The sequence below is a fragment of the Glandiceps talaboti genome, chromosome 5 (genome assembly GCF_964340395.1).
Source record: "Glandiceps talaboti chromosome 5, keGlaTala1.1, whole genome shotgun sequence".
NCBI classification, from domain to species: Eukaryota; Metazoa; Hemichordata; class Enteropneusta; family Spengelidae; genus Glandiceps; species Glandiceps talaboti.
This window is the reverse complement of record NC_135553.1, coordinates 22,470,994-22,486,906: the sequence shown is the minus strand read 5'-3', so window position 1 is coordinate 22,486,906 and position 15,913 is coordinate 22,470,994. Positions and strand designations below refer to the sequence as shown.

Sequence of the window (15,913 nt, the reverse complement as noted above, 5' to 3'; positions counted from 1 at the left end):
ACCTAAAATATTAAGTAAATGTAAAATAAATGTTTTGTTTTTTTTTCAAGGGGGAAGAGCACAAGATTTTGCATATTTTTATTTAGAGATTGCCTTATTCCCACTCTCATATAACAAGTTCATATCTTAACCCTGTTAACCATGAAATGTGTTGTACATGTACTTTTAGGCACAAGTCCACCTTCAACAAGGAAGTGTATACTACAGTTAACTTTAAATATGGGGTGGTTGGTAGATTGGGAAAGAGCATGAAAGTCTAAGAATAAAATAAACCTTCTCAACATTTGCTTAAACCTGATCTATCAATATAGGAATGGGTGTTATTGTTTCCATGGATTTTTATAGAATTGTGAATTTAAACTTGTATAAGTAGATGATAGAAATGGGAGAGGATTATGTATGTGCATGTACTATTGCAATCTCTGACACCCCCCCCCCACTGACACCCCCCACACACACACCCCCATCAGCCGACAGTACCACCCTGGTACAACCTCTATTGTTGCCTACGTTTTGAGTGGTTGCAAATTGAATTTCTCCTCCATAATATACAATAAACATCTTTACATTTACACAAGTAGTATATGGTTTGATTGTTTGTCCCGTTTCTGTGTTCCACACACCCTCCAAAGTCAAGCACATAGAAAGTAGAAAGATTTGAAGTCTGAAATTCACCCATCGTCAGAACCTATGTACAAGAAACCATATTACAGTTTAACTTGAGTTAGTCAATGTGGTTGGTCCATACATCCCTATGGAATGCTCTATTGTATTGAGTTTTAGGTTCTATCCTCAAATAAAAATGGCTGTAACAGCTGGTCTCCATGTTTCTTATCCTTCTGTCGGTGCCACATGGTTAAGTACAGGTACTTTATCCTCCACGGCCTCCACAGCAGCTTCTGTTTGTAGACCATCAACAGTTTTCCCACTGCCAAAAATACAAGTTTTCAAAATGTTTAACTTTATGACACTTCAGGTCATATAACTTTGGGGGTTAAAGTTCAAGTCACTTTGGCACACATACAAAGGTTAAAGGTAAGAGGTCATTTACCAGGAGAGAGAGAAGAGAAGACAGTAGTTTTGCATGCAGGGCTATACACTTGGCCAGCCGTAGTAAGATGCCAATGGTTTCTGCCAGCTGGGCCTAAAGTACGAGAAGCAAGAGAGGAAAAAGAAAGAAAAAAGACAATTTTCATGTGGAACGTAAACTACACAAAAACCCCAATAAAAAGTGGACTTATCTACATGGGTCTTTCATGGAATGTTTACTAAATCAAAGATGAGCAAGCCGAGTTTATAAACATTTTACAAACTTTTTTATCTGGTAAAATACCTGCACAAAACTTGATTAAGTCATGGACACATGCCATTAATTGTCCTCTGGCATTATTAGTACTGTTAATGACATAAGGGGGGGGGGGGGGTGACATTTTATTACAGGTATATTAATTACTGCAAATTATTACATAATCTGCCTGAATACCAGGTCTGAGTTCTACACATAACAAGTAATTGATTACTACAGGTCCCTTTAACAGTTATTTCAAGAAGAATGGCAAATAATAGCGTTCACATAGATATTGACAAATTAAAGCATGTATTGGTTTCCATGTTTATCTCCACATTTACTTCCCCTTGTTATTAAAGTGTACAGGAAAATTGAAAATTTGATGGTCAGTCTATCTCAGTGAGATACTGATGTACTTACTGCTTTTCAGAGGTACATGCACAGCTTATTTTGTGTTTGAATGAGTCCATGTAGATACCCACTGATTCAAATAATTACGACAAAATGCAAATGGTGAAAGTGGAATTACTTACTATTGTGGCGACCCATATCATTCAAAGTTAAAAAATATATACATTGTGTGTGCACCCTAATGTTCATTGTTTGATATTGTCTGCAAGTTTTAGCATAACTTCAACAATGTCTATCAAAATGACAGTAAAATGTGGAGACAAACTTGGAAACCAATAATGCCTGAGTTGGCACGTTAACTTGAACTTTCCATCCATCTGAAACATGTCCTGACTTAAGAATAACCATGTAATTCTGTGTGTGTGTGTGTGTGCATTCATTTTTCCATTTTGCCTGATATAGAAACATACAAAAATTGACAACAGAAGACCGAGAGAAACAGACCATTGGAGATTGATAGTCTTAGAAAAAACATCTTTCATCTTATGCTGACATGACATCACGACGCTATTTCAATAGTTCACCATGATCATTCAAAGACACAGTGGTGAAAAACAAAAGAACAAGGTAAGGCACCAAAGAGGGAGCCCTTACCAGAGAGCGACCCACACACTGTAGAGTTGTTTTACCTCTCCTCTGTTGTACTAAATTCTGAATCGTTAGTACTCGTGGTAGTAGCATGACTAGTTGATACTGTGATCACAGTTCCTTCAGTTTCTGGAGACTTTTCAGCTGCTTTTGTCCCAATCTCACTTTCTTCTGCCATTGGTATTGTGTCCATTGTATCAGCACCTATATTATTAGCAATAGGTGTAACCTTTGTGGGTGACGACAAAGGACTGTCCTGTTGGATCTGCATGTGATATTTATATGTAGGTTCTGTGCTCTCTAGTTCACCTATGATAATTTGAAGAAAAAAAATTGGTATTATGAAAAGTCGGTCCGCATTCCTCTAAGCATGCATGTTACTGTGAGAGTAAAAATGTGTCTGTCAGCAAGTGTGTGCAAGAGCTAGCGAGAGCATGGATGTGTGTGTGTGTGTGTGTGTGTGTGTGTGCATGCGTATGTATGTATGTATGTATGTATGTATGTATGTATGTATGTATGTATGTATGTATGTATGTATGTATGTATGTATGCATGCGTGTTTGTATGTGTATGTTTGTGTATGTTATGTACGTGTGTGTATGTATGTATGTATGTATGTATGTGTGTACATGTGTGTGTATGTATGTATGTATGTATGTATGTATGTATGTGTGTGTGCATGTGTGTGTGAGTGTGTGTGTGTGTATGTGTATGTATGTGTGTGTATGTATGTTTGTGTATATGCGTGTGTATATGTGTGTGTATGTATGTATATTTGTGTGTATGTGTGTGTGTGTGTGTGTGTACATATATGTATATAGGTAAGTAAACATTGGTTGTCAGGGCAACAGGTTATTAATATGTACATGTGTATGCATAGTTCAACATGGTTACAGATGACACAGCAGTACACATGTACATTAAAGTTAGGTTTGTTCAGTAGACTCAAGAGAATGGTTTGTATTTCAATTTAGATGTGTTTTATACAAAGCTGTAAACACTGCAATATAGCTCATAGTTAAAACATTGGTTTCATGCCACACGTTGCAAATACTACTAAGACAAGCCCTGATATTCTTGATGTACTGGCTACATAGGCCAATTAGATGAAAATCTATTGAAATTGAACAACAAAATTACAAATGAACACTTTGCTCATCACAATGTTAATCAGATATGGTAATGAAACACAAATGACTTTCTATAGGTAATCAATCTCATAAACCTAGCTGAAACAGAAAGTGTCTACAAATGTATTTGTATCTCAGTTCATACAATTTGGGGAGATAAGGGTACCATTTCAGACACTCTGACTCCTTACAAATGAAAACAAAGTATCGTGATATGTTGTAACTATCCAGACCATTGCAGTACCCTACATCAAGTATAAAGTGTAAACATTTCGCCCAGAAATTCACAGACTTTAGTGGTAACAATGTATCACTATAACTTGCATTTTGTTTTCATCTGTAGTGAGTCAGTGTGTCTGAAGTGTTGTCTTTATCTACCAGTATTGTATCAACAGTTACATCACACAGATACAAAAAATTTTCACATGAGTGTGACTCACACTGTTTGGGGTAAGGTTAGGTAAAATTGGCTGTAATACTAAGTAATAGAAAACAATTCAATTACATTATAATTTTACAGTCATTGGGTACTGTTAGTCTCTAAGGTATGCCATGATGGAGCGCCCGCACACATCAGTCAGGAGAGAGGATGCCGGTGAGGATGGAGCAACACGACATATCTTAGTCATGGGGTACTGTTAGTGTGTAAGGTATGCCATGATGGAGCGCCTTCACACATCAGACAGGAAAGAGGATGCCGGTGAGGGTGGAGCAACACGACATATCTTAGTCATGGGGTACTGTTAGTCTGTAAGATGCCATGATGGAGCGCCTTCACACATCAGTCAGGAGAGAGGATGCAGGTGAGGGTGGAGCAACACGACATATCTTACAGTCATAGGGTACTGTTAGTCTGTAAGGTATGCCATGGTGGGGCGCCCTCACACATCAGTCAGGAGAGAGGATGTCGGTCAGGGCAGAGCAACATGACATATCTTACAGTCATAGATAGCATGACAGTAATTATTACAAACTAACCTGAGCTTAGGTTGAGAGACCTTCCCCTGATGCCAGCTTCTTTTGGCATTGGTGACCACCAGTTGACAAATGAACCAACCCATGGTATCTGACGTAACACACCCTGAAATCAGTCAGTTATTCAAAACATTACTTTTTGTACCTATGCACCTCCTGAAACTATACAAATACTAAGAGTGATTTTAGTAAGTTGCATATTTTTTTTGAGTTGTTTCCAGGGTTCATACACTTAAAGTCAAGTAAAATTCCATACTTTCCAGGAATTTTTCATCAGTTTTTCCAGGAATATTAAGATAAACTTTAGTCATTTCCCAGGAGTTTTGACCAGTGAAATACATTTTATTTGTCAACACACCTGCTTTTTTTTCAAACATAGATGTATTTGTCAACCATCTAATCAACTGAACATTTTGCAACAGTAAAATCTCTTGTTCAGTTGATCAATTTTCCCGGCGTTTCCTGAAGTCGGTCATGTTTTTCCAGGACTTTCTAAGAGTCCTATGAATTTCCACAACTTTCCAGGAGCATACATTGTATGAAGCCTGGTTTCTCTCTTTGGTGAAAAGCAAAATTGCTTACCTATCCAAATCATTACTAATTTTTGTTTTCTGACATTGAAGTAAAATGACAAAAAATTTCTCTAAAGGTAAATACCTTAATCTGAGATCATTGTATGATTTGCAAACCCTAAACGTGGTACCAGTTCCCCAATTGCACCATTTTCATATATTACTCACACCTCTTGGGTATTCCTTTCCTGATTCACTACCAGATTTGATTTTGCAAACTATTCATTAAATGAAGAAAGAAAGCAAGAAAGACAAGTACTAAAGATAATGAAATGAAAACATACCTCCTCCATGATTTTCGATTCATTTTCTTTCTTTAGTTCCTCATTTGCAGCTTCAATACCCTTCCGTATGATTTCTGCCATCGTTTCCAAGAACTGGAAAAAGAACCAGATGCTTTTAATTAAATCACCCATTTTGACTCTCCAAAGAAAGAATGATCTGACAAGTTGATCACCAGACTAAAACTATTTTTAACTGTTCAGCTGAGCGTATTCAATGGGCAAGTTGCACATTTAGCAACTGTCTACATTAAAGTGATCTCATTTTTCAGATTTGAAAATCACGTAAAAAGGGGAATAAAACACAAACTTCTGCTGAATGAAGTGATATTTATAAAACAGATGCTGCAGCATTTACATAATGGAGGGGGGAGGGGGGGGGGGTAAATCAGGGTAGTCTAGTTCCTATAGGGCATCATTACCATTCACACCTTCACTCACAGTCTAGTCAGAGTCGTTACTCTAGAAGTCCTGAGATGCATGATATGTAATTTAAAAAATCGTCTACAGCCACCCACACAGTCATTAACATCATGTCTTTGTTAATCAATCACACAATTCCAACCAATAACACAGTCCCTTATAAAGTTAGTGTTTATTGGGGCAGTTACGTAATGTCCAAATATGGTATATTTGTCAGCTCAGCTACAGGTACTTATACACTGTTTACGTCACTATAGCAGTTGGGGGTTCAATGATTGGAATGATTGGATGAACAACGTTTTGTGTTGATTGAGGGACTTTGACCAGACGTGATTTAGTTAGAAACCATGTTGGCCTCCAGACTAAAAACAGAATCAAGTACAACATACCTTAGATGAATCTTCTACTTCCTTTCCCAGTGTATGTATCAAATCCACCAATTCTTCAATTTCTACTGCTTCACTTAGCACACCTACACCAACACACATCGTGTCATTGACTTTCTTCTGTAGACTAAATAAGTGGCCTTCTTCGGTTGCTTGTAATCGTGCCAACAGATCAAAATTCAAGGAATCTATCTCTGCTTTGCCCTTGTCTGGTAAGTCTTCCAACCTACTCTCCCAAAGCTGAGGAATGTATCTGTAAACAAGATATTAGCATTGTCAAAAAATAGTCTCTGGAAAGATGATTTCAATCTCTGGTTCTCACAAGAGCGCTATCGTATCAGCCTTTGTAATAACTTCATCATCTATCTTCCCCTTTCTATCATTTCTTGTGTGTACATGTATGTCTTGTTTGTTTGGATGTTTTGTTTTTAAAAAATAATGATAATAATGATATTATAATATACGATCACTCTTCATTTTTTGTTCTGGACGGACTTTTTCTTTAGCGCTCCCAGACAACTGTGTTGCTCACTCAAACTTAATAAGACATGGGTTATTAACAGCACTCCATAAAGCTGTGCGGCAAGTTTCAACTATGCCAACATCACAAAACTGGGGTACATGTGAGGTACATGTGAGGTGCATGTGAGGTACATGTGAGGTACATGTGAGGTGCAAGTGAGGTACATGTGAGGTGCATGTGAGGTATATGTGAGGTGCATGTGAGGTGCATGTGAGGTGCAAGTGAGGTACATGTGAGGTGCATGTGAGGTATATGTGAGGTGCATGTGAGGTGCATGTGAGGTATATGTGAGGTACATATGAGGTGCATGTATGGACACGTAAACAAAATCATGGGGGCTGCTGCCGTCTACATTATTTGTATGAATGTGGCATATATTTTCTATATAAGTATGGTGGGTGATTTTATGGGATCTCTGGAAATTTGCTATGGTAAATTTCATTGAATACAATGAGTAAGATGTCTTTTTAGACTTACTGCACAGCGCCAAGACCACCAAAGTCAATAGCATCAACTATTGAGACACTGTCTCTGCTTTCAACTTCTTTCTGGAATGAATCTCGACTCTTGAGAGTGTTGTCTAGTTGTACCTGGAAATGGAGGTCAGAGTTCAAGACAATGCAATCATTGACATAACTACAAACATGTAATTATAAATTTGTAAATCATTCACATAATCTGTCCTAACATGTCCCCACTTATACAAAACTACAGGGTAGATTGACTGACCCATTTCATTGGTGCAAGTCTGATACACTTCAGCCAATCAGAAACAATTAACAATGTTAAAGCAGAAATGTGCAGATTACAAGCCAGCCCTCAACTGCAACGAGTATCACTGAAGTAAAGAACTTTCTCTCTGTGCTACACTCATTTATAGCATTCATATTACAACCAGTAACAATGAAGTAAAGAACTTTCTCTCTGTGCTACACTCATTTATAGCATTCATATTACAACCAGTAACACTGAAGTAAAGAACTTTCTCTCTGTGCTACACTCATTTATAGCATTCATATTACAACCAGTAACACTGAAGTAAAGAACTTTATCTCTGTGCTACACTCATTTATAGCGTTCATATTACAATGAGTAACAATGAAGTAAAGAACTTTCTCTATGTGCTACACTCATTTATAGCATTCATATTACAACCAGTAACAATGAAGTAAAGAACTTTCTCTCTGTGCTACACTCATTTATAGCATTCATATTACAACCAGTAACACTGAAGTAAAGAACTTTCTCTCTGTGCTACACTCATTTATATCGTTCATATTACAACCAGTAACACTGAAGTAAAGAACTTTCTCTCTGTGCTACACTCATTTATAGCGTTCATATTACAATGAGTAACACTGAAGTAAAGAGCTTTCTCTATGTGCTACACTCATTTATAGCATTCATATTACAACCAGTAACAATGAAGTAAAGAACTTTCTCTCTGTGCTACACTCATTTATAGCATTCATATTACAACCAGTAACACTGAAGTAAAGAACTTTCTCTCTGTGCTACACTCATTTATAGCATTCATATTACAACCAGTAACACTGAAGTAAAGAACTTTCTCTCTGTGCTACACTCATTTATAGCGTTCATATTACAATGAGTAACACTGAAGTAAAGAGCTTTCTCTATGTGCTACACTCATTTATAGCATTCATATTACAACCAGTAACAATGAAGTAAAGAACTTTCTCTCTGTGCTACACTCATTTATAGCATTCATATTACAACCAGTAACACTGAAGTAAAGAACTTTCTCTCTGTGCTACACTCATTTATAGCGTTCATATTACAACCAGTAACAATGAAGTAAAGAACTTTCTCTCTGTGCTACACTCATTTATAGCATTCATATTACAACCAGTAACAATGAAGTAAAGAACTTTCTCTATGTGCTACACTCATTTATAGCATTCATATTACAACCAGTAACACTGAAGTAAAGAACTTTCTCTCTGTGCTACACTCATTTATATCGTTCATATTACAACCAGTAACACTGAAGTAAAGAACTTTCTCTGTGCTACACTCATTTATAGCATTCATATTACAATGAGTAACAATGAAGTAAAGAGCTTTCTCTATGTGCTACACTCATTTATAGCATTCATATTACAACCAGTAACACTGAAGTAAAGAACTTTCTCTGTGATACACTCATTTATAGCATTCATATAACAACCAGTAACACTGAAGTAAAGAACTTTCTCTGTGATACACTCATTTATAGCATTCATATCAAGTGGAAAAATATACTGTTTTAATTGGTTTATTTACAAGCCTAGCATGTGGCCTTTCTAATGTGGTGAATTAGTAAATGAAACAGTATACTTTTACACTTGATATGGCTGCTATCAAAGATTGTGGTACATACAGAAAACTCTTTACTTTGGTGTTATGGGTTGTAACATAATGCCATGCATCACATTATCAATACCATACACTCTAGTTTTTGTTACATACACTACATATATGCTATTGATAGACAGACTTTCACCAATGACATATTAATACAAAACACTTCAAATCACATTCGCACATAAAACAATCAAACTGCTGAAATACTTACAACATATTTTTCTAGACTTTCAATAAATTGATTGACATCGTCACTGGTAGTACCTTTATCTGAAAATATTGGAGAAAATATTTGATCTTGAATTACATATATCCTTCGTTGACTTAATATAAGACTTTTCCTCCACAAGAACTTTAGTAACACTTTGATAAAAAAAGTTCATCTTCTCAATGTTGAACTGCCTATACCAAACACCTGTGTGGATTCTTTACCCTTTTACCAACTTTGATATGAATGATTTTATAGATCTTTCAGATTCCTACTAAATCAAACAGTCTATTTACAAAGTATCTCGTTTTAATCGTTACACATTATTTCAATTAAGGTAATGTACACTTTGTTAACAAAAGCTTGGGTTTGCTGAGATGTTAGTTACATTTTGGATGTCATTGGAATCACAGCTAAGTACTAGTAGCCAACAAAATGAAGTAAGGGATGCCCTGGAGAAAAGTGACTCACAAACTATCAACTAAATTTACACATTACAAGTGACAGACTGAAGAGGAAAGAAACACAAACAAACAACTACTCTTGATACAAGCAATAGAGGAGGACAGAAATGTAAACAAACAACTACTTTATGATGGAAAAGTGACAGATGAGAGAAGTAAGAAACACAAACAAACAAACAAACAATTATTTGTGATACTTACAAGCAACAGACTGTAGAGGAGAGAAACGTAAACAGACTCCATCACTGTCGGTGTCTATCAGGTCAATCTTTACTTGTGGTACATCACTGTGAAGTTTATCAAACAACTGTGTACAAAAATAATCATACATATGTAACATTAAATCGTGGTTCTCTGAAAACAATTTACTTATTCAGAATTCTATTGTCTTACTATACAATATCAAAATTCACAAATGTAGAGATTCCGAACTGATATTCAGATTATACACACAATATACAATTGAATGACTAGTTTTGTTCAGAGTACAGTGTAACTAACTCATCAATTCAAGCTATCATAAATTCACCCATCCATTCAAACTATCATAAACTCACCTATCGATGCAAGCTATCACAAACTCACCTACCAATTCAAGCTATCATAAACTCACTCATCGATTCAAACTATCATAAATGCACCCTTAAATTTAAGCTTTCATAAATTCATCCATCGATTCAAGCTAACATAAACTCACCCATCGATTCAAGCTATCATAAACTCCCTGTAGTACTGTATCTGGTTTGGTATTTTCCCCTTCACTGGAGTACGGTGCCTTATCAGATCCAGGTTTGCCTTTATCCTCATCATACCTGAACACAACAACTGTCGACACGACATCCTCCTGAACCTACATGTGGCAGTATGAAAACATAACATGATATTAAAGATATATGCATAGTCCAATACGACCTCAGTAAAATCTAATGTTTAGATTGTTGTTGTTGTTTTTGCTAGAATTGTCAGTGATCGAGACAAACTTGTATAAATGTACACAAAGGTCAAATTATTCATTGACAAGCAAACCTAAATGTAATACAATCAAACTGAACATCTAGTCAAAGCTAAATGTCAGATTTGGAATTTCTTGCTAAGCTTGGGTGTTGATAGACTAAAGATACATCGTGTCATTCTGCCCTCACTGGTTTCCTCTCACCGCTGTGTGAGGGCGCCCCATCATGGTGTAACTAAACATACAACACTAAATGATGTGTCATAAATTTGTTCCTTCATACAATTTGGGAAAAAACTATAAATGTCCTTCTTGGTATTTCAATGAAATACAGTGTATCAATAACTTGTCAAATATTTCATCTTTCGTCATTTTCATGTTATTATACAGTACAACACTATACAATGCTGTGATCTGAGATGTACTTTAAAAACACTGTCACAAACCCATACAAATATAAGAATCATACAAATGTATTGCATTGTATATATTATTCAATTTCTAATTTCATCTAAAAATAGTTACAATTTTTCTCGTTTTGTGAATTGAAAGCCGAAAGTTACACAGATTATATCTTCTGTACTGACACTGTTCTTAAATAGTTCAATTGACAGGGCTGATTGGTTTTATACATGTAAGTACATCTATGTCTTCTGGCTACAATGCTATATTTTGGTCACTATATATATATATGTACACTACTGTATCTGAATTTTTGTTGTCTCTGCTTCTTATTATCAAGTTTAAAGTTACCATATGGATGAGGATTGGGGTATTCATTATGGATATTTAATTTATAAAGCAAATTTATGATGGCTTCCTACTTGAAAAATCAATATATGCCAAGTCCTTGTTTGTAACTCAATGAATTAGAGAAGATTAATAAATGTGTAAAATGTTTGTTATTGTACATACAATAATAAACTTTTTACACATTTATTAGCTTTTTGCAATGTATTGAGTTACAAACACAGACTTAGATGTTGTTCACATTGATTTTTCGCATAGGAAGCCACGATAAAATTGTTTTATAAATTTAAAAATCCAAAATAAATACCAAATCTCCATCCTTATAGCGACTTTAAAGATTGAAACAGTGACTATTACATGCAAACTACTGCAATATAGCAACGTATTACCTGCCTGCATTAAAAGTTTGGGTATCTGATTAGACTGATACTATATTACATGGTTTTTACTTTTACTTCACCTGTTAAGTCAATCTGTTGTTTCTATCCACACAAAGCTACTTACAATTGTAAGAGTCCACACATATACATAGGAGTGAAATCACTCAGCAAAGCAAGATATGGAACAACTAATATCAACACACACTTGTTATGCTTTACAAAGATCTTTGAACCAAGTATTGCTGCAATGTAATACTTAACTACAAGAGTTCAGTTTGAATGACAATCTTAATATTGAATTGACTGCAAAACATACAGTCTCTAACATTAAGTAAAATCAACGACATTTTGAATAAAAATTCTTTCACAATCACAAGGTTGAGTACACAGCTGTACAAAAACTTGTGTAAAAGTTATCAACCTACGTTAATATTCATTATCCTCCTTCTCAATGGGTCATGACAAATACAGAAATATGTTATACGGTTGAACAGAACCAGTGACTAATTTGTAAAAGATTGTTCATCCAGATTAGATGGTAAGATAGGTTGTGTCGCTCCACCCTCATCGGCCTGCTCTATCTACAGGTGACCGATGTGTGAGGGCGCCCCATCACAGTGTACCTTACTTACTATAAGATATACTAGGGTAGTTTATTTATCAATACACATAAAACACACAAACTTGTTCAAAGATCTTTCTAAAAGCTAGAAATCTTGAGACAAGAAAGAACACTTGAAAGTAGTGAAAGATGAAACAGATGATGTGTAAATGAAAGATTTAGATAAAAGATCAGAATGAAGGAAAATTGACACACAGACAGAGAGGACATATATGATGAAATTGTACACATGAAATCAGAAAGGGAAGCTAAGCAGGCAAATTCTCATAACATTAAATCTATTTCACTGTCATACTATGAAGTTCAGTATCTTGTTTAGGCGCCAACTGTCATCTTCAAGCACTGTTAATTTTCACCTTGAATAGTGAACGGTTTTACTTTGTGTTGCTGATAAAACACCCAAATGTATCATTATTCCATTCCAGAAACATACCATACATGCATGCATGCATGCGCTTATTCCCAATTGTTAAAGTTGTTATACGGTTCAGAATGGTGGGTACTTTTTTTTTAAACTTTGCTTTTAGCTGCATGTACATTCTACTAAACTGAAGCGATGTGATTTGCTTTATGAAAAGCGCTAGGTAGATGACGTAAAATAATAAATTCCTCTTGCTTGACAATTTATTTTGTTCTGGATATATCTCTATTACAAAAGCAAAATAAACATGTACACAGCTTTTGTATTTTGTCACATGAATACATTGAAGACTCCCAGCAAACAAGTGTTGCCTTACACCATTGTTGAAAAAAAACAACCTAAAAAGAGTGCTGGAAAATAAGTAAAAGACTGAATTTGTACAAGCCAGTTCATGTGAGCAGCCTCTTTGCAATGGTGGTGAATTCAAATCTCAGTTTAGGTGCCTATCTTTCCAGCATGGCAAATTTTGACAGAAGGCACAAATATACTTGTTTGAGGCAATGATATGGTGATTTACGTGTATGATACGAGCTGTGACTTGCAGGTGTTAAAAACTCGCCATTCATAACCCATGTACCAACTTAAAAAGTGAACATAATTTTACAGCTAAAATGATGTTGGCTTGGTGTTTCAGTCATGCAACATGACATTAAATGCACATCCCTCGGACAACTTCTAATGCAAAAGAAACAATTACATATGCCATGCACAGTGGGGATGTAGAAGTAGTCAAGTTGATATGTTGATTATCAATTAGAAAATAAAAAATTGCCGCCATTAAAATCATCAAGTCCATGTGTAATGTTTTCATTAGAAGCCTGTTTTTATTGCACTGTGAAAGAATAGCAATGCTTGTCACTGTTCATGGTGATTGTTCAAAGGATCGTGCTGTGTTTGTTGTGTCTCTGTTATTGTTAGTCTAGAGTTGAAATATGTCTATTTTTGTGTCAAAAGCGTAATGTCCCATGAATGAAACACCAAGCCAACATTATTTTAGCTGTAATGTCCCATGAATGAAACACCAAGCCAACATTATTTTAGCTGTATCTCCCAACATTGATATTAAACCTCAAGGCAGAGTTGACAATCTTTAAAACTCACTTTGACAAATGGCAAAGTTGATTTTGTCAAGTTGGTTAAATTGTCTGATTTGTTTCTCAAATATACCTTTCCAATAAATGGAGTCGTCTAGTATTTGAAGTAAAAGAAGACAGATTTTAAGACATGTAAGTGTTCTGTTAGTAGTGACAAACTTGTTTGAATGTATGCTTTGTATCTCTTTCTGAAAGTTAGTCATTCAAATACATGCTTCTGTCACTGATAGTGGAAAGCACATAGTTCAATTTCAACTTTCTTGCATTTATGTTACTGCTGTCAAGCGGTTATGTTACGTTACTTTTTGTCACTAGAGGGCGCTATTCAATGGAAAGGTATATTCATTATGGGGTGTGTTCAATAATATAACTTGGGTTGTCTCAAATTTTCTTCGATTACATTGTGACATCATTCTTCTCAGGATTTCTCTGGGGACTGTCCTTATGGAGCTAGGGAAGTTGGGAGATCCACCCGACCCATCCATGGTGGGAATAACACGAGTTTGGTTTTCCCATTCATTTACTCTGGGTGAGGCACCCCAAGGATCGCAATTGAAAGCATCCCAAAATAATTGATGGGCCTTACAGGTCTGTCATTGCTATTAGAATATGTGTTTTAACTTTTAAGTACTAAATAGCTGTCTGTCGTGTGAGGGCGCTATTGATAGGCATCAAAAGTAACGCATGCTATGCAGTAAAAATGTTTGATTCAGTGAGCACTAAGATTTCTTTCATCAAAAGAATTCATCAAATGTCATTTTATGCTGAATCAGCAGTTGGTGAGATCTATCAACAAAAATATATATAACGATCTACAAAGCAAAACTACACTACTGGATATCATGCACCTAGACTGACCACTGTTACACAAAACTACGGTATTCACAAATGCATATAAATGCTACTACCCCCAAACCTCAAACCAAAGCTCACATCAGGCAAGCAGCTTCATCGCTCCCAAATGTGACCACCCTTAGTATGACAGAAATCAACCGTAAACCTACCTGAAACACAACTCGAGAAAAGAGGCCAGGAGGACTCTGATTACCAAAGACTGGACGAATGCCTACTTTGTTCTTCTGTAATCATAATGCCACATTCAGATACAAGCTAGTACTTGCAACATACCCATTTCATGAGACATGATGCACACACCAACTGACCTTGTAAACCACTCTAGTCTATCCCAAGTGTTTCCACTATACTTGAATTCTTGTTACCACTGATTGACACATGCAAATGTACCTACATTGCCAAGATCCCAATGGGAATGAACCCAACTTCCTTCCAGCACCGTAACCTTTGAGGTCAAAGGTCATTACCTATGCATCAAACAGCTTTTAACCATTCAAGGTCTCCATACACATGACATACACAACACTGTTATGTTGTGTCCTTTCACATCAAGCGGTGTCATGTTATGCTATTTGATATTCTACAGATCTTAGGGGGGGGGGGGTCTGATAACTAAGATAGCAGTAGGTGGAGTGAGGGAATGAATAGAGACTTTACAGAAGGAACACATGGATGAATGAAGATGTTACGACATGAAGGATGGAGTGCCTAAGTATCCAAAACTTACAAAAAGCTTGATGGTCTGACCCAGTACCTCTCTAAAGGAACCTGTTATTACTATTTCATTATCTTGCTGTGGTGCGTCCTGATTGAAAGCAATGCAAAGTTGAAGTTATGAAATGCACATTATGCCATGCAAACTGTTATAAAGGAAACATATACATACATATACGGTAGGTTGGTGGTTAAGCACAATGGGGAAATACACTACACATGCATATAGAGAAAATTTGATACACAAAATCATCTCTGAAAGATGATACGCTTCAATTCTTTCTTTTTTTTTCATGAAAAGATTGCATAATGAGAAATGCATGAACTCTGAATATGAAACAAGACATGCATAAAGGAACTTGTTTCATGGAATGAACTAAGTCAAACAGATATCTTTATAATTTATGTAAATATACATGCACCATAAATGGACATTTTTCAAATTTTGATGAATACATATAGCTGCAATATTTATAATACACATCAAATTATCTGATGACATTGCAATT

At 35.8% G+C, this 15,913-nt stretch overlaps 1 protein-coding gene across 3 annotated transcripts in view; it reads right to left on the bottom strand.

Annotated features, from left to right (window-relative positions):
* Nucleotides 1-466: 466 nt before the first annotated feature.
* The window catches only part of LOC144435064 (putative pyridoxal-dependent decarboxylase domain-containing protein 2), a 35,168-nt gene continuing 19,721 nt past the window's right edge, over nt 467-15,913 (bottom strand). Inside the window, exons 14-23 of one of the 3 annotated variants that reach the window (XM_078123610.1) lie at nt 14,840-14,914; nt 10,314-10,466; nt 9,818-9,923; nt 9,156-9,214; nt 7,055-7,167; nt 6,058-6,307; nt 5,249-5,341; nt 4,396-4,498; nt 2,294-2,596; nt 467-928 (exon numbers count right to left, since the gene is read on the bottom strand). In XM_078123610.1, coding sequence (XP_077979736.1) covers nt 2,325-2,596; nt 4,396-4,498; nt 5,249-5,341; nt 6,058-6,307; nt 7,055-7,167; nt 9,156-9,214; nt 9,818-9,923; nt 10,314-10,466; nt 14,840-14,914 — 1,224 coding nt within the window. In that variant the 3' untranslated portion in view covers nt 467-928; nt 2,294-2,324. The remainder of the gene's footprint in view (nt 929-2,293; nt 2,597-4,395; nt 4,499-5,248; nt 5,342-6,057; nt 6,308-7,054; nt 7,168-9,155; nt 9,215-9,817; nt 9,924-10,313; nt 10,467-14,839; nt 14,915-15,913) is intronic. The other 2 variants (XM_078123608.1, XM_078123609.1) reach the window with 2 other exon arrangements.